This window comes from Bacillus rossius, chromosome 1, assembly GCF_032445375.1.
Source record: "Bacillus rossius redtenbacheri isolate Brsri chromosome 1, Brsri_v3, whole genome shotgun sequence".
NCBI classification, from domain to species: domain Eukaryota; kingdom Metazoa; phylum Arthropoda; class Insecta; order Phasmatodea; family Bacillidae; genus Bacillus; species Bacillus rossius.
In genome coordinates this window covers 365731540-365752275 of record NC_086330.1, presented here as the reverse complement: position 1 = coordinate 365752275, position 20736 = coordinate 365731540, and the positions used below count along the sequence as shown (strand labels likewise).

The 20736-nt window shown below is 35.2% G+C and overlaps 1 protein-coding gene across 1 annotated transcript; it reads left to right on the top strand.

Annotated features, from left to right (window-relative positions):
- LOC134528381 (coiled-coil-helix-coiled-coil-helix domain-containing protein 7) lies at positions 1-4712 on the top strand. The gene is made up of 3 exons (XM_063361957.1): positions 1-235; positions 787-885; positions 4134-4712. The coding sequence occupies exons 1-3, from the start codon at positions 164-166 to the stop codon at positions 4254-4256; spliced, it is 294 nt and encodes a 97-aa protein (XP_063218027.1). The 5' UTR covers positions 1-163; the 3' UTR covers positions 4257-4712.
- The last annotated feature ends 16024 nt before the right edge of the window (positions 4713-20736 follow it).

The window sequence follows — 20736 nt, the reverse complement described above, 5'->3', positions numbered from 1 at the left end:
CGAACGAAAATAAATTCGTAAACAAAGAGAGGCGAATGTGTTATTAAATAAAACGAAAATCTTAAATAGATTTCGTTTGAATATTCTGTACTAATGCTAAGGAGCATCTGTAGGATCCTATTTGTTTAATATGATGTGATAAATTGTACTGATTTCCAGTAGAATGGAAAATAGTGTATTGAAGAACACACGGGAAAACTATCAGACTAGTGATTATAACAATCCGTGTCTTAAGGTGTGCAGTCATTAAAATAACCTTAATCTTTGTGGAATAGTTTATAATTACACACTACCTACCTTTTCATTTTACTGTTGTACCTTTTTCCTTTATGTATTTTTTACTAAGTTCATAAAATTTCGTTCTTGTCAAATATGATTAATTATTACACATGATAAATGAAATATATTCTGACTTTTAAACATTCAAGTATAGGAATAAATAATGGTAATATGATTTGGTGGAGGTGGATGCTGGAAAGAAGTTAGTGGCTTGTTTTGTAGACTTTGAGAAGGTCTTTACTAATATAGGTTGGAGAATGTAAAGCAGATGAAGTAGGTGGAGTGATTGAAGGTACAGAAGAAAAGGGTTAGAGTGGTGAAGGAAACAAGAGGAGGGCAGGGTGACATGTTGATGATAATGATAATAAACCCATGAAACTCAAGCAAGCTATCACGATCAAATTTCAGAAATAACTCTAAAATAACAGTAATTATAAGAAAATAAAGTAACCAATATGGCAGGTGTGATCTGTATAAGTGTATTTGAAATGCTATTATGTCTTCTAGGAACACAGACTATCATTGAAGTGTCTGGACGACAACAGCTACGATAAAGAAAAATGTGAAATTTTCTTCGCAAATTACAAAGTGTGCAAGGCATTTTGGGTAAGTTAAAAAGTAACCCACTTATTTCTTTACACACAGTTAAATCCCAGTACAACATACAAAAAAAACAGATTCGATACTTTATAGTGAAAGTTAATAAATGTAAAGCATTTAATTATTAAGGATTTGAAAATGCACTCTGCGAAGTGAGAATTTTAGTGATGATCTTCTGCACACACTGCTGTGTAACTGCATTCAGTTACAGATAAATGTATTTTTTTTTAACAGTTTCTTCAGCAATCTTTGTAGCTTTGGCAACAACTGAACGTTAACATGTAGTTGGGTGATATGTGTTAAAAAAAAAAAATTAATCCGAAAATACTTTTATTCTATGCTCTTTAACTTCCTCTTTTCATTAAACCTGGTGGAGATAAGAAATTCCAAATACTTTAGGAGATATAAAATTTTTTAATTTTCATCACAATACCTGTGCATTCATGCAGCATACACAATTGTTTCTTGTTTACGAGTATGAATTTTTTTTTCTTGTGGCGTTCTTCATTGTTTCTTGTTTTAAAATTTTTTTAACAAATATCGCCCAACTACATATTTACCGTTTTATTTGTTATTTGGACAAGTAATAAGTAAAAAAAAAAATATGTGAGTTCCTACTGTTCATCCTTTGTCCTGGTTTGTTAGGTCAGGTCAGTTACATTATAAATACTTTAAAACTAAACAACCATTAAAATTAATTAATATTATTTTTAATGTCCACTTAGTTTGAAAGTATTTATAATGTAACTGACCTGACCTAATCGACCATTTTAATTAATTAGGCATTCACGAACACACAGCAAAATAAAAAATTGCTTCGGTCGAATGATTGCACAGGTCTGTGAAATAAGAACGGCGATATCTCCTAAAGTATTTGTAATTTCTTATTTCCGCCGGGTTTTATGAAAAGAGGAAGTTAAAAAGCATAGAATAAAAGTATTTTTGGAATTTAAAAATTTTTTTTAACAAATATCACCCAACTGAATATTGAAATGTAATAAACAAAAAAAACACAGATGCATGGACCACCAGTCTACTTTTTCATGTATAAATGTTGTTGATGTTGTAAGAGTACTTAGCAGTCTGGGTTGGAATGTTTGCTTCATGTCAGAGAAGTAACACCTCATCTCAAGTAGGGTGTGTTGGTTGAAGCAGGTGTGTGCTGAGTGGTCATACATTCACGTTCCACATTGGCAAGCCCGGTTCAACGACCAGTGCCTATTTTGCAAGTGGGAAATGTGGTAGATGTTACAGTGATCCACTAGGGGTGCATCCAAATCTCACTAATCCAGTCTTTCACATCTCATTGTCAACTTTCAGGATTCGTGATTATCTAAAGAATTTCTCTATGGGTAATAAACACTCTCTTCATTAGTTATGCAAATGCAAAGCAAGAAAACAAAATTCATACAGTGCTCTTCTAACATTTAAAGATAAGATATTATGAAATGTCCCTGGTTGGTTGAACACATATGCAACATTGTTTGATAGCTCATAAATATTTTTCCTATGGGACATGACAGCACTTATTCACTTAACTACTGCAAGTCATGTTACAAACCAGTCTCTGAACTCAAAAGTTTTACATTAAAAAAAATGACAAGGAAATTTTTTTATGTTGCATAAATACAATGATTAACATATGCATGTAAATATCTGTGGGAAAAATGGCATTTTGACTGCTCTTTCTCAACACTTACAAAAATGTTTCTTTAGATTTATTTAAGATATTAATATTCCATGGCTGTTGTGGTGGTAAGTAAAACTGCTTTTTATAGCAGTCAGTGTCCTTTAATTGTAGATTGGGGTTACCAGTGGCTTTGGGCAGGCAGAATTGGGTGATAAGGGTCATGAAAGAGACTTGGTACTTCTTGATTTCTGTAATGGTATGTCTGTGAACTTTATCATTAGAAACCCAGAATTTGGGTGAGTTATTGTGGTTATGGAATGAACTTTTAAATTTAATCATGTCATTAATGAAACAAAAACCTTTACCCTAAAGGTTTGACATTTTATATCATCAAGCCAGTGATAAACGTTTAGTTGTAATGTTACAATACAATTGACTTGATGTAAGTTTTTGGACATACACCATTGCTAAGAACTTTTTCTGTTGAAGAAAAACTAAAAACTAAAATAAAGAAATAAATAAATAAAAATACCCAAAAAAAAGACAAAAACACACAAAATTAAGCAAACAATTGCTGTTGTCAAAAAGAATATGAACACCACAAAATATTCCGTAATAGGAATATGGTCAACAAACAAAGAAAACAAAGAAAAATGTACTAAGAGAACGAAAAAACCCCCACAAATGATAACACAAAAATATTGAACCCAAAATAATTCAGCACAACAGTTGAAACGAGACGAAAACACGACAAAACGAAAATACAAACGAACACAATAGTTTTACCAAAACAGAAACAAGCGACGTTTCGGGAACTGCTATCTGCTCCCGTCCTCAGGCAGAGACGCACATGGTATGGAAACACAGGTGCGACTCAGAAAAAGTTCTTAGCAATGGCGTATGTCCAAAAACTTACATCAAGTCATGCACTCCCATTGCACAAATCTTTTAAAGATAACTACAATACAATTATTGAAAGCCAGTTGAAAAAAAAAGTTACACAGAATTTGGCTAGTGAAAAGGCTTAAGGGCGCCGGCTGCCGGGCACACACATGATGGGCAGAGCTTCAGAAAAAATGTTATTTCAAAACTACTCATGACAGCCAAGTGGGGTCTGTTTACAAAAAAGCATTTAAGAATTTGCTGAGGGCCGAATAGTACTTCTGATTTTGGATTATGTTTTTAAACTGTTTTTAGAAGAGTGAAAATGGCTCAAATGCATGTTTTCGGAGTAATTTTTAGGCGTAAAACAACTGGTACAGTTTTTTGAAAGCACTTAAGGGACTTGCGTTACACCTTTATCTTCACATTTCCGCCATATAATGGTTACAATCACCACTCAAATGTCACAGTTCTCATGTGATGATGAAAAGACTGTGTGCCAGTTCAGAGCCTTACGTTTAGAGGCTATACTGTGCTAGAAATACCAGCAAGCGTCATGCTTATCATTCCGCCTCACTAACACACATACACCCCGACCACATGACACTCTTAAGCGAGACATTATGATTCATACATCATACCAAAAATTTTGATATTTTTAAAATTTAAATGGTAACTAGGTCAAAGTGTACAATGTATCTTCCAGATGATTGACTGCTGAAGCTCTTTGTTGGCGTTCCAGACCCACGTGAGGAACGAGAGGAAGCGGCAAGGCATCGAGCCGTTCTTGCCACCGCCAGAGGAGCGCGTGAAGATAAAGGAAGAGTTCTTGCAGAAGATGAGGCAAGCAGGCGGCAACACGTAACGACAGCCACACGTGTACCACATTCGGAGCTTTAGTCACCGGGAATAGTGTATGGCGTATCTTAGCATGCAATCCTGTCGATAAAAACACTTTCAAATGATAGTGTACTGGAATTCTCTATGTAGTTTCAGAGTAAAGTCATGTGACCATTGCCTTCCTCGAAGAATACACAATTCAAGAATTCAGTTTGAAGAGTGCTAAGTAAAGTAACATACCACAACATAAGTCAAAAAATTATAAATTAATTTAAAAAAAAAAATTATATATATGATTAACTGGAGTTGCACTATAGTTTCTATCTGAAAGATAATTGAGCAAATCAAGACTCTATGACACTTTGTAAGTGTGAAGAGTGGTTTGATTGATGCAAGCTAGTTGGGTTTTCTCACGGTGCTGTGGGTATTATATTGTGGTACAATATCTAATGGATAAAAGTAAACCTGTACCGGAACACAAGTTCTCCAGGCTTTTTCTTGCTGACACATGCACAGATGCAGCAGCGATTGCAACGCTGCGACAACGTACGAGAACCATTACAGAGTGCTTCTTCACAGCCGGTACGTGCTCACAGCTGTCTCATCTGCCTGTTGGATTATTACATTGCTACATCCTTCCGAATGCAATTACATCGTTTGGTTTTAAATTATTCCAAAATAATTTGAAAGTACCACTACAAAAACATAACACGGTGAGTGTAACCGAGTCTTAAGAAATGTTATGAAGAAAATTCAACAGTTTTCTATTCTTTTATTTACACCTTGCAATATGTATTTAAGGTAACCAATGGTTCTCACGCAAAACAAATGTTCTACTCTGGATTGAAAGAAAAGAAAGAAAAAAAGGAGGACAGAATTGTTAATGTATATTAAATGACTATCCTGATCACAGTTGTACAAGAGACATCATGATTTGGGGAGAAACAAACAGGACACACATAGTTGCACGAACGATAAGAAAGGTGTTTTATTTATGATCATACACTTATCACCAGCATAAACTCAATAAATAATTACATTAAACTGCAGTACCTACACCCAAATAAAAAAAAGAGGCTACTTTTATGACATTTCAGACAAAGGTTTAAACTTTAAAGACATACATTTAATTCAAACACAAATTTTTACAACAATTTTTATAATCCATTATGAATTTTTGAAATGCAGAATACAACATAGAATTATGACAAGTAAAGAAAAAAAAAAAAACACAAGTTGACATGAACAAAATGAGTATCATGAGAGCTTTACTGTCATAGGTACAAAAATTTAACATCACAAATCCCAAGCAACATTTAAAGTTGTGCAAGAAACTAGCCTCCTTAAATAACATTCATTTTCAACTTCCACTTGCCTAGCCTACTGTGAATGCCAAAAACATTCAGCATACAGAATATCAAATTGAGAAAAATTGCACATGTATAAGAAAACTGAGATGCAGCATGTTAACATTTCAGAAGCTTGGTTTCAGTGATGCACTGATAAGGCTTTACCAGCGATAAGTTGTAGGACTCTGTACTGGAGATTATCAATTTAGCTATTACTGATAGCAGCACATCTTCAGCAAGTAAATAAAAATAAATTCATGTATCTTGACTAGCAGGTAAATTAACTTATAAGGTATCATAAAAAAAACTCAAAAGTATCAATGTACATTGCAACTATAGTATTTACCCAAAACTTATAAGAGACTGAAAATAATGACACCCCAAACATTTTCATTTTGAGTTTATGAAAACCACTTTATGGATTGGAAATCGCAATTGAACACAGCACAAAAATTATTTGCATTATAAAATTTATTCCATATTTACTACTATCTTTCTGGTGCCATTTTAATTACTAGGATGATTTACAAAGCCTTTTTTAAACACTGCACTGCAGTTAAAGTTGTGTTTTACGACTAGTTCAGAAAGCGAAGAATGTGATGGTGGGTGGTCAGGTCGTCTGGGGGCTTTCCCAGCAGCCACAGTGAAAAAAATTGCAAAGAACTCTGTGACAAGCTCCATTTGCACTTTCTCCTCCATCCTACATCTCTCAGCCTGTGCAGAGAGAGATTCAGTGAGCCCCGGACTAGTGGCACAAGTGATGCATTTTAAAGGCACAAACTTGTAGTTCCTTAACCAAGCTGTTCCCAATGGCAAGATACAAGTTTGCGATTTAAATGCAACCCCCAATTTTTAGTTTCCAGTTTTGGTTAAAATTGTAGCATTGTATTTACGTAAATACAATTATGTGTATTACACCAGAAAGTTGCTATGAGAAATATAGGTTTTCTGAAATTTCCAGGCAAAATTATGCCCAAGTTATTATGCAGAATGTTTTGTGCTATGCCTGCTGCCGTCATATTAGAATTTTTTTTAAAAAATGTACTTCTATAAATATTTAAGATTAATTTAAATAATCATGAGTAGTGCAAATAGCTTACCAATATACATAACTAGCATATGGTAGGCTTGAATTGTCAACTCATTGCACATAATTTTCACATAATAATGCACCCAAAAATTGTTTTTGTTCTATCCATTGAGAACAGAGCAAGTAGTACCATGCTAGTTAACATGAAAAAGTATGGACTCCACTGCAACAGAATATCTGATGTAGCAAAACAGTACGTATGTAAAAAAAAATGGTAATCATTACTAGATATAATTTAAATAATGACTGGTTATGATTAATTGGTAATTAATTAATGATGACTGCAAATACGACTGGTATCGGTACACCACGCCTTGGCACCCTATCATGCAGTATACTGTAACATGATTCACCACGGTTGATGGGATGGTTCCACTTGTGTGATGGGAAACAAAGGAGTCAACTACATTACTTCACGCCGTATTAAAGACTACTGGGAGCTCAAGTGCAGCAGCAGTCACATGCAAACAACAGCAACTGTATGCTTCCTTTAGGTCCCTCGACAAGTTTGCCCAACCAGAGCAGGGGTCGGCCCACTTTCCAGTGAGATGAGCCAATTATGAAGTAAACTGTTCCTCCAATATTTGTTAGAGAGTCGCAATATGCATTTTCTCTGTATCTACATGGAATGTTAAAATGGAAAAAAAAAAAAAAAAATACCTAGTGGAAAAAATGTGAAAAATATGGTAGTCATAGTAGATCTACTAATAAAACTAGAAAATGTAAATTATTTTAATTTATTAGTTATTAAAATAAAAAAGCACCCGAGTGAGTGCGATGGTAGGGAGTGGGCGCGTAGGTTGAGGACATGCGTTGCAGTTTCATTTTGTTCATATTTTTTTCTTGTGCCGTGGCAGCGCAGTGAATTGTTGAGTCGTAAAATCCTGTGAAAAGAGGTGTGTGTGGCTCGCGAGCCGCCGCGGACTGCCGACCCCTGGCAGACTGCTGCGGCAAGAAGCGGTAGCAAAGCCAAGAACTCAGTTTCAGAGGGACTCGAGGCCCAACCAACGTGAAGCATTAATTGTGCATGCCCATGTCTTCGGATAAGAACTTGTGAGAAAGTAATTTTGTGAAATTTTCCTACTGCATATATTTGAAAGGAAAGGTTTTAAGTTTCACAAATTGCGACAAACAAAATCCAAGGTCTCAAGAGAACCAACTACTAGCATAAGCTTTGCCTCCATGCACATACTCTTAGAGTTACGTCATTGCTGCATACGGTGGCGACGTCTCTAGTGCCACATGGCGTATTGCATCTCTGCAAGACGCTTGGAGCTTTCGCGCCACGCCACTGGTGAAAAGCAATATTAACTAAAACTTTGCATCATCTTCCTAGAAAAGAGTAACTTCTTGATAATTTAAATTCACTGTCTTAAGGGGATTGGTGCACCAGCATCGTATTAAAAAAAACAATATATTTGTTAATGATTCAGCTGCTAGAGAAGATTTGAACCATTCTGGTGTAAAATTTATTTTTTTAATTTTTATTTTATTTAAGTTATTGCTGATTTTCGGGAATTTTATAAATTCAAGCTTTATTAATAAACTATAAAGAATTCAGTGGTAAAACTTTCGCAGATAAATTTTCAGACACGGGAGATATGACTGTGACCATTATTTTATCTGTAATCATTATTAATTTAACGTATTTATAATTTGAATAATAATAAATGAGCTGCTACGAAATTGCGTGATATTCATTTGCGAATTTAATAACATTCGCGTTTTCATTTGTAATTCAAACGCCAACATATCTGTCGGCTGAATGATTGACTTTATTTTAGTCTTTAGCTTATTGCAGTCGGACCTAAAGTAAAAACGTAGCTGTAGAAGTTTGAGCAGCGTGCAAGCTCGGATACGAGAAATTATGGAGCGCGCTGGACAGTAGTGACACCTTGCGACAGTTTCCCCAACTGTTTGCAGCCAGTGTTTTCTCTCGTTCCCACCCAGCCACAGCTGTCTCCTGTTTACGAAGGGGAGACGGGATTTCGCGCGAAACTGATATGAAGGTCAACGTATTTATTTTCAGTAGATAAGAGAACGTGTTTGGTCTAGCTCGGCGTATAATTGAATGGTTATTCTCTGTTATTATTTAGCACAGTGATTTAGCTAGATGTTTTTTGTTGTAAACGTGAGATTTATTCAGGAATAAAATGCCGAAGAAACCTCCACCAAGCAGAGTACACAAAAGAACAAAACTATCGAAAGCCATTAGAGCGCTTAGAAAAAAGAATAAAGAAAGATAAGAGATTATTTTATTATAGCTTTTTTAACATACATTTTATTTCAGAGTTGCGTATGTACAACGCGATGGACGCGATGCGACAACAAAAAGATGTGTAACATTGTAAAAATGCTTTTTTTTTTTAGCAATGCGTGAACCATTCATTAACTATACTCAACATGTATCCGTATAATTACGTTTGAATTTTTTTTATGACAGGCATCAATGTTAACAAGTTTATTAAGCCACTATAGACTTTTTTTCAGAAAAATAAGTGTAGCAGAAAACACTCAACATAGTCTCACACAAAATCAGTTTACATGAATGCAGTTTTAAGAAGTAAGCTACGTAAATAATAGTTAAACATTATTTAATATCTGCTGGTAACGTTTCCAAAGTATCAGCTTCGCCTTCATTCACGAACAATATTCGTGGCCTTATTTATTTATTTTGCTGGCGTTTCGTTGGTGACTGTTAGGACTGCAAAATTAGTAAACATTTTTCACCCTATCCTGAGTTAAATCTAAGTGTACGCGGTTAGATGAGGACCTAGATGTGTCTCATGCTTACGCCTTTACACTCTACTCATGCGGGTATTAACCATGCGCGTAAGGGCACGTTGCCAATGACCTGTACGATAGTCTCAACAATCCTCTACGGACTCGAAAAATGTCACCTGCTCATTGGCTACTTGACTTGTGACAACTGTTTGTTGTAATGCCTGTGATTCATCGTTGATTTTGTTGAGGAGTTTTCAGTGATTCAGAGCCTCCCATTTAACTGTGGCCGAATTGAAGAAGCAGTACAAATGTTACATGCTTGAATTCATAGCGAATGGAAACCATAAATATTTACTGATGTAGTGGTTGGTAAAAAAAATATTATTCGTATCGCGTCCATCGCTTCGCGCCATGTTGGCTCCTATATTATTATGGATTTACAAAATATAACGATTCATTTACGACACTTAAGATAAGGTGTTTAGGATTTTAAGAATTCACTTGAATTAATATTTAAGAACATATTTCAGGATAACTTGTGAAGACGCTCGTACATACAGCACCGGTTGTGATGAGTAATTGTTACCAGAGCAGGTGTACACGAAGTGGCATGTGAAACCTCAACACAACTCGAAAATCAGTACCGTAAACCGGGGTAACTTTGGGACTGGGGGTGTAAATTTGGGACAGTGGGTAATTTCCGGCTTTAGGATTTCCTGTCAAGGCCATGTATTTAGAAGTGGTACGCAATCACCGCTTCTATATTCGCTGGTATGTGCTACTATCTCATGGCATTTATTTGAAGCTGTAGTTGCACTGGTGGGATAGAGGCAGTGGATTTGGTTTCAACCACATGTTGTTAATATTTTTGTTTTTGTGTAAACTTTTGTACGCACTTTAAAAACGGCAAATACTTCACGAAAGACAGGTATGTATTTGAAGAAGTACAAGCCTTGACATCCATTTAATGTGATGCTAATGTTTTTGATACTTGCATTTTATTTTATAACCTCAAAATAGTAAATTTTCATCACTTGGTGGGGTAACTTTGGGACTGTCCCAAAGTTGCCCAAAAGTTGGCGTAATATGTTTTACTGCATTTTTTCTTCATATTTTTCAGAATAAAGCGACCAACCATGCCAATAAATCCCAAACATGTTCTTGGTACACGGCCATATAAAAATTACACAGAGGAAAACTTGAATGAAGCCTTGCAAGCTGTACGGAACAAAACATTGTCGATTCGCAAAGCTTCAACAAAATATGGTATTCCAAAAAACACTTTGCACCTAAAAAACCAGGAAAACCAATTTATAGCTGTCGACCGAGCTCCTGTTTTCACAAATGAAGAGTAGTTGCAATTTGTAAGTCACATTGTAGCCGTGTCTAACTATGGATTTCCTGTGGATATGTTTGACCTTCGAAGTGTTGTCAAGTCCTACCTGGACCGCTGTGGAAGAAAGGAGCTACGATTTTAAAACAATTTACCAGGAAATGATTGGGCTGAAGGGTTCATGCGACGGCACAAAGCAATATTAACTCAGAGAACAGCAAAAAAATTTCTTACTCTAGAGCAGCAACAGAAGAAAAGGTTGTGAATAAGTTTTTTGATAATTTGTAAAAGGAGCTGATAGGAATTCCAAAAGTGAATATTTGGAATTACGACGGAACAAATCTTTGTAGACAATTCTGGAACCAGAAAAATCATCACGAAGAGGGGAATTAAGTACCCTGAGAGCAGGGGTGCAACAATTAAATTTCCAAAGGAGGGGGCAATATAACTTTTTATAAAGAATCATCGATCCCCTGTATTGAAGCGGGGGGTCCGGGGGTCCTCCCCCGCGAAAATTTGTATTTCAAGGTGGAAAATGGTGCTATTTAAGCATTTTTATTATCTAAAAATTGATTACACAGCACTTTCTTTGCCCCCGTTTGCCCCCACTTCAAGGTTTCAGAAGGGGGGGGGGGGGGGAAATACCCTTGCCTCCCCCTGTTGTTGCGCCCCTGCCTGAGAGGATAAAAAAATTGTCTAAAGCGTGCACATCTATAATTGTTTGTGGAAATGCAGCAGGGGATGTAGCACCACCTTATGTAAACTATAAGGCGGAGAAGATTTGGACAACTTGGACTGAAAACGGACCCTCGGGTACTCGATACAATAGAACTAAATCTGGTTGGTTTGATGGGCATGCTTTTGAAGACTGGTTTACATCCTTAATGTTGCCTGTTCTAAACCACCAGGAAGGACCAAAAGCTATCATCGGTGATAATCGTAGCTCCCACATCAATATGGAGGTTATAAGGCTGTGTGAAACAAACAACATAAAATTCATAGCACTTCCTCCAAATGCTACCCCACCTCCTACAGCCACTGGACGTGGCTTACTTTCGACAAATGAAAGTTGCCTGGCGAAAGGTACTAAAAAATTGGAAGAAAACTGCAGCTGGAAGTCGGTGTACATCTGTACCGAAGGATCAATTTCCAACACTTTTGAAAAACCTCTTCGATGGCTTGGTTACAGGTCCAGAAAACATGATTTCCGGATTCCGCAAGTCAGGAATTTATCCTATTGACAGACAGGTGGTTCTAAAAAGATTGCCTTCAGGGAGCCTAGATTCATCTATTTCTTCCCTTGTCTGGAAGAGCTTCCTAGAAAAAATTACAAAAAACAGGAAGAAACTACCAAAGTCCGCAAAATCCTGAGAAAGAAGAAACTGAATGTTCTTCCAGGAAAAAGTGTTTCAGCAGAAGAACTTAAAGCTGTTTCGTTACCACCATCTGAACATCACCAATCTGCACCTGATCCCCAACCATCTACTTCCAAATGTGCGGAAGCACTACTGCATGTACCACACCAGAAAAAACGAAGAAGAGAGAGCAGCACTGAGAGCAGCAGTGATGATGGTTATGCTAAGTTTTCGCTAAGAGACTCTGAAGACAGCGTAACTTTCAGTGACTTGGAAGAGCAATGTGCTCCATTAATGCCAAGCCTACAACCTTAAAGTTTTCTTGAGAACCTGGCGGTGAGAGACTACATTTTGGTGAGGTACGAAGACGAACTGTACCCGGGGCGTATTGTCGAATTTAAAAATGATGATATACTTGTATCAGCTATTAAGAAGTCTGCCTTAAACTGGAAATGGCCAGCAAAGCCCGACAAAGTTTTCTCTTCAAAGGATGAAATAGTCCAAAAAATTACCAACCTGTACAAATAGGCCGACTGGAAATTTTTAAAGTCAAAGAACTTTCCTAATATGATATAAGAATATATTGTAAACTATTTGTTACGCTTATTTTTACTAATTATTTAGTAAATATTACTTTAATTTACAATTTAATGTGCTAAAATCTTTTGTAATATGATTTCAATACCAAGCTTCATTTCTGAAATAAGAAACTTAAGTGTAACATTGGGACAAAATTATTTTTACTAGTGTTTATAGGTAAGCGAAAAAGTGTATTGTCCCAATCTTACCCCAATTAATGGGGTAAGATTGGGACAACAATGTAGGCTGTTTATTAGAATATTTTTGGTCCTAGAATAAAATTATGACAATATTTTGTAAGAGGAAGGTTAAATACTTATAATATCATAGCTTCATCAATCTATATTAATGTCAGCTAACAGGAGTAGTAAAAAACTGGAAAAAGTGTCCCAAAGTTACCCCGGTTTACGGTATGTGTTACATTGAAATGTGTCCGCTACAAATGTTCAGGAATTATAATTTTGAAATCGAGTAGAAATATTCCTGCAATTAGCATTAGGTATATTTTAATAGACATTGAAAGAGAATCATTAAGTAGCTTCAAAATCCAAATACCAGAATACAGATAGTCTGTAACAATACAGACCTCACCGACTAGATATGGTCCAGATTGTTAATACTAACACATATGAAAAAATTGACTAGTTACTGAATATGTTGAAATTTTGTAAACCTGTTACTTTAGATGATTGGTGATGTAATAATGTCTCTTGGAAAGTACATAAGATTTTAACTGCTGTTATTTCTCCATAAATCGCAAATCACCATGGCGGCCATTTTACGATCACGATTTAGTTCTTAAATTTTAAATTAGTTTATTTTTTTGAGAGCCTGGTACAATTTGTCTGACCACTAAAGCGATCCGAGCCGCGTAGTGTATACTACTGCGTGGTTGCCAAAGTAGGCTCGGGTCGGGACGAATTTAGCTGTGAAGAAACAAAGGGTTTTAATACATGGAAAATTATTCTAAAGCCGAAAATTTGTACAGTGGTAGAATGAACATTTCTTAGTAACACGCAAACCTTGTGCGTCACACCAAAAACGAGCAGTTAAATTCAAAATGACAATTTTTTGCAACGATCCACAATAATGGATATTGCAAATGCAGTTTATGGAGTAGACAGTCAGTATGGAACCCAAAATAATCTAGAAACATTGCCCTATCTGAGGATAGTGATAAAAAGCACAAAGTTTAAACATGTTTCTATAAAATAGACCATTTAAATCATTAAAGTTAACGAATTCACTTTCATTCAATTTTAAGGAAATATAAATACATCTTACATAAACAGCCCAACGTGGAAATCGCTTAAAGTAAACGTTGTTGCATATTTATTCATCTTTAAATTGGTATATTTTTTAAGTGTCTCATACAATTAGTCTGACCACTAAAGCGATCCGAACCGCGTAGTGTATACTACTGCGAGGTTGTGGAAGTAGGCTCGGGTTGGGACGAATTTCGCTGTTAAGAAACAAAAAAATTTAATACATGGAAAATTATCCCAAAGCAAAAATTTTGTACACTAGTAGAATGAACATTTCTTAGTAACACGTCATAAGCTTACCGATGAAACCTTGTGATCACACCAATAATGAGAAGTTGAGTCCTTAATGATAATTTCTACAATGATCCACAAAAATGTTTCGTAAATGTAATAACTTTAATACTTTTTTAAGTCGGTTCTCATTATGGTACCAAAGTAATATAAAATAATGTCTTACATGGTAATTGTGATAAACACCTCAAAGTTTAAACGTCCTATTATTAAATTGGTAATTTTAATCATAAAAGGTAAGAAAAAAATATTTTTTTTATAGAAATTTCACTACATGTTACATAAATATGTTGAGCGTAGCGTCAAAATTACTTCATAAATATTGTCTGTTTTTTTTTTTTTTTTTTTTTCAAGGTTTAAATGTGTATATTTTGAGTGTCTGGTACAATAGTCTGACCACTGATGTATTTCAAGCTGCGTAGTGTGTGTGCAGCAGTGTTAAAGTCGCTCGTGCTGGGACGTTTTTTGCTCCAGAAAACTAAGGTTTTTAATGTATGGTAATTCCAGACTGAAGTTTACTCTGAAATAATAAAAGTTTCCTAACTACAAGTGATTTTTGCTGCAAACGTAGATAAAAATCTTCCATGATGCGATTTGCTTAGGTAAAATTTTTAGTATGATCAACTCTTTAATTTCTAAATTATAAATAAAAAACAACAATAGAACTTCCCAGAAAGTTGTGATAAAACTGACGATATTGCGCGAGTAGCAGACCCGTACGTGACTACAGAGAAAGGCTATTTTCCTTGACCGTTAAGATTTCTGGGACGAACACCCTCTCACAGCTAGGGTCATAAAATACGGTCAAACTCTTGCAAAAACATCCACCACCGCTCTTTGCCACTAGCAATTCAACGAAGTCAGCTAGGCGCAGCACTCCAATAAATTAACTTAGAAAAAAATACTAAATATGTAATTCTATCAATACATTTTACAACACAACTTATGTTTTATTTATTTTCTGGAAAAAATAATATTATCATACGAATTATGTTATAAAAGTGACAAAACTCAATAAGTAAATTTACGGTGTATAGTTTTCTTCAATTGTTATGTAGTAAACTAATTTTATACAATTAAATATATATTTTTTATAATATAGGCTACATTAAAATTTTGCATAGTTCTGATCGAAAATAATATACTGTATTAGAAATAAAAAATAAATATATGGTAAATCTGTATTGTACGGATTAGCGCCAAAAAAAATCGTACAAATATGAAATAACTTTCATTATATGCTCTTTTACGTCCTCTTTTCAAAACCGCCTGCGGAGATTAAAAATTCCAATTACTTTTGGAGATATCGCCGTTCTTATTTTGCAATACAAGCCCTATGTAATCATTCAACAGACGCCATTTTATATTTTGCCGTGTGTGCGTGAATGCCTAAATAACAGAAATTTTCCATTAGGTAGGGGAGGGTGGGCCAGAGTGAGACACAAAATTTTTTATTTGAAATCACTGTTTACTTTTCTACATTTAAAGACATCTTCTTATGCCAAAAAATAGCCTGATTAATGCTCTTTATTATTGCAAACTATAAATTCCGTAATATATGAAACATTTTCTTAGAAAATACAATTCTTCATTACATATCAAACGTCTCACTGTACCCCACAGATGTTCCACAGTGAGACAGACAGTGGTCCACAGTGAGACAAATTGAATACGCTATACAACAATCAGATTTACCTAACAACAATCACTGCACTTCAACATAAATGCCAGGAAAAATTTATAGAACATTCAGCCGTCCAAAATCTACACAAAATTTGAGGTACGACTTTTGTCTTTTGGTTTTTCCATGTTCAGAAGGAACAGGCAATAATGCTCTAATATCTTTTGTAGCAACTGATGCAATATCTGGAACATATGGGTAAAAAAACTTCCTCCACATTTTTTCACTTTTTCTCAGGAACTTGACTTCATAATCCTCAATGTCTATTTCTCGTAGCACCTCCCCAATGTAAAATTTTGTGTTTTTTCCTGAAAACTCTACCAGGACAAAGTCACCTTCTTTAGGCTTCCTCGCAAGTTGGTTGTATGATTGAAGTTGTATTACTTCATTGTCTGAAGAAACATCAGATTCAGAAAACTCTTCATCTTCATTTGAAATCTCAGTGAATTTTATTTTTCTAGGGTCACACTTCTTGAACAGACCTCTCTTTCTGTTCATTTTATGTTGAACTTGAAGAGCAAGTTGGTTTTTTTCTGGTGTGTCAGTTGGAATGAAAGATCTTCCCTTTTTCCTTTTATTAGCAGACTCCAATCTCTTTCCTGCTTTGGGATAGTTATGTATGTTTACTGGGCTTATGTAACTAGGTGTCAAGCTATTTTCTTCAGAATGTCCATCTCCAGTCGTCACCATTGAATTGTGGATTGGAATGTCTTTACTACTGCACGGTCTCGTAGCTTCTGGTGTAGGACTAATTTCCCTGTCAGTCACAGCACTTGCCAAAAATTTTGCTCTGAAAACACATTCCTGTTAAAAGGAAAAATTCCTGTTTTGCGGAATCCAGATGTGATGTTTGCGGGTGTCATTGCTTTTTCGTGTGCTTCACAAATTAAACTTGCCACATCATATATCGAAACTGTTTTTCCAGGGTTTCTCATCATCCACGAGTCAACCGAAGCATTATAGAAAGACTTGAAGGCCGCAAACACTGATACATCAAGTGGTTGAAGGCGATTACTGCAGTGAGGAGGAATTGTTAAAATGGTTACCCCATTTTCCTTGGCTAACTCGATAGCCTCTATCCTTAAGTGGCTCTCGTGATTGTCCAGTATCAAAACAGCGGGATTTTCTAGCGAGGAAAATGAGTGCTTCACAAAATGGTGCAAAACTTCAACAAAGAGTTCACCATTCATCCATCCTGACTGTTTTGCGAGGCCAAGACTTCCAGTGGGGGCACCATGAAGCATATGTTCCTTAAAATGCACTCTTGGGAAGATGATGACTGGAGGAAGAGTATTCCCTGCTGCGTTGACAATATAACATGATGTGACGAGGCTGCCTTTCTCGCCACTTGTTACTTTTGCAACTTGCTTCACTCCTTTTCCTGCAATGATTTTGGTTGGTTTTTGAACAGTGCTGCAACCAGTTTCATCAAGATTGAAAATACGCAATCCATTGGAGAAGTGGTCTGATCGTTTAAGCACAGTCTCAAGTTTATCGAAAAACAGCCCCACATTGTGTTTATTAAATGATGTAGCACGTGACAAACCGCAAGCTTCTGGCTGCCTTAGGGATAAGTCTGGATGCCTCTTCAAAAAACCCCGGACCCACTCTATTCCAGCTTTCTTTTGGATTTTCCATGTTTCGGGACAATCAATACCATTTCTTGATGTCATTTCAAATGCTAATTCTCTGCAGTTCATCAAACTCAGGCCATAACACATAGCTGAACAAGTTAACAAATAATCTTTCAACTCGCTTTCTTGTTCAGTGTTAAACACTTGGCGACTGTTGTACTTGGGACACATCCTCATGTTAGCCATTTCGGGATTATTCATCTTTTTTCTCACATACCTAAAACACGAAACAATTTTGTTGAGAAAGACATATTTTATAAACCATAAGTAGGCCTGAATCTCATATAACTAAGCCTCACATGTGAAGTGTCTGAAAAGCTAAACCTTTAGTTTTTGCAGCTTTTCGCACTGACAAGCCTTCCTCCACAAGTTTTACAGCTGCTCTCATGTCATCTTCTTTAAATGTTCCAATAGTTGTTTTTCTCTTCCTGTTGCGTGTCATGACTGAAAAACAATTTTTTTTAACCTTTTTAAAAATAAAATGGGTTAAATGGATATGTAATTTTGATAATTAATGTAACTTGAAATTAAGTATCAAGTAATTGGATGTTAATTTTGCTTTGTTATTTTATAGAATATATATGCCTATCTAACAAAAAAAAAAAAGAACATTTTTGTGTGACAATAAATGTTTAACAGTTAAAATTGCATAACGTAAACAAGAACTTTTTTTCATATAGTCATCTAAAAATTAGCAAAATCTAATGTGGGGCTGGATGTTCCCGAAACGGAAGCTAGCTATTAAATTTACAAGCATGGGGTACAGTGAGACATGTCTCACTGTGCCCCATTCTGTTGTGTCTCATTGTGCCCCACACTACTACACACATATCTATGAATTAAAAATCCTAACCAATAATAACCAGCATGTCTGTGACTCCATTAATTATTCCTCAATATGTGCACATTAAGTTAATGTCTTAATAAGTAACATATAACAACAAATATAAGTATGAAAAATAATAAACTAAGGAAAGAAAATATTACTTTTCTTACCTGAAAACCAACACTTTAAAATATCTGGTTAATATCAGGTGTCATCAACATAAAAACACAATAAAAATGGAGGTCATGAAGGGTACCAACATGGGAAATATTGAAAGAAATTTCCATTTAATAATAGTTGGAGTTAAAAGACATGTCTCACTGTACCCCATGTCTCACTCTGGCCCACTCTCCCCTAAGGTTAGTTACATGATAAATACTTCAAAATAAACGGAAATTAAAAATAATATTAATTAATTTTACTTGTATAGTTTTAAGTATTTATAATGTAACTGACCTGACCTAACAAAACGGGACAAAGGTAGATTAGGTCAGGTCAGCTACAGTATAAATACTTTGAAACTGAACGGACATTAAAAATAATAAAATTAATTTTAATGGTTGTTTACTTTTAAAGTATTTATAATGTAGCTGACCTGACCTAACAAACCGGGAAAAAGGATGAACAGTAGGAACTCAAGTAATTTTCTTTTTACGTGATGTAGTCGTTCAACTACGTCGCGAAAAAAAAAAAAAAATCATACTTGTAAACAAGCAACAATGGTGGAACGCGGGAAGCCTACGATTCACTCATCCTTCTGGACATACCCGAATACTCACGTAGGCAAGCCTTCTATCAACAGACGAGCGGCAAACGCCCGATCGTGCATCTTCGGTTTTTTTTTTTTTGTTTATTGTAAATAAATATGCAACTCATGAAAACTAATGGTCAATTAGGTTATGTTAGCTACATTATAAATACTTCAAAACATTGTGGATGGTTGATTTGGTTAGGATAGCTACATTAAAAATACTGTGAAATCATGTAAACGGTTTCCTAGCGCTGGGTAGCTACATATTAAAAAGTTATTTGCTAAGCAACCATAAAATGATTTTACAGTTTTTTTAATGTAGCTATACTTACCTAATATAACCAACCATCCACAGTGTTTTAAAGTATTTTTAATTACTTCTTGCTAATTTTAAGAAAAGAAGGCTTGCCAACGTGAGTATTCGGGTATGTCCAGAAGGATGTGTGAATCGTAGGCTTCCCGTTATACGCCGCATCAGTGCACATCACGAAAATTAAAAAATTCCATATCTCCTAAAGTATTTGGAATTTCTGATCTCCGCCGGGTTTAATGAAAAGAGGAAGTTAAAGAGCACAGAATAAAGGTATTTTCGGATTTTTAAAATTTTTTTTTAAAAAAATCGCCAAAAAATGAATATTAAAAAATTCGATATCTCCAAAAGTAATTGGAATTTTTAATCTCCGCAGGCGGTTCTGAAAAGAGGACGTAAGATAGCATATAATGAAAGTTATTTCATATTTGTACGATTTTTTTTGGCGCTAATCCGTACAATACAGATTTACCAAATATATTTTTTTGGTATTAAAATAATTTTTAATAATAAAATTTTTGTAACAAAATACGAACACACATATATATGAAACTAGAGGTCCTCTAGAATTTTTATTTACAAGTTCCAAGCAGAAATGGTTTAGCTATTGTTAATTTTATTGTCTCAAAAATCATTCATATAAGAAAAAAGAATATGTATATCTCAATAGATGTAAAATGAATACACCCTATCATATGCTTTAAATATATTTTAAGTAATCCTTAAATAAGACAAAGTTTATTGAGTGTCGCAGTACGCAGCGTGTTTCAAAGCACGCCGGCCGTGAAAGATCAGTACGGCCGCAGTACACTGCAACGCTCTGGCAGCTTTAATGAGGCAGCTAATTATGCTAGACTCCTTATAAATATACTATCTTAAAGCTAAAAGTATAAATATAAACATTTATTTAGACATGTTATCGCATTGGGCTCTTCAAATCGGTGTAAATCGTATTTTTATCTGGGTGGCAAAGATTAAAAAAATATGTCGTGAATTAATCTTAAATATTAAAAATTTAATTTTTTCTTACATTAATGGGTGAATTACAGTTTCTCGATTATTTTGGTAAGTTTACGGACAGTCAAAATTAAAAACTGTATAAATGGGTAGCATTTTAATGTTTTGAATTTGCTGTCACCTAGGACTTAAATGCAAATTTTCGGTTATAACGCACAAGGTCTACAGCGGTAAACTTTCGGTATGTTATTAAGCACAGTCAACTCTACCAGAGTACAAAAATCTGGAGTAACACGAAAGTCTACACGGGGAAGGGCGGCTACCTGATCCGAGAATGAAGGATAGGGCGAGATGGGAAGC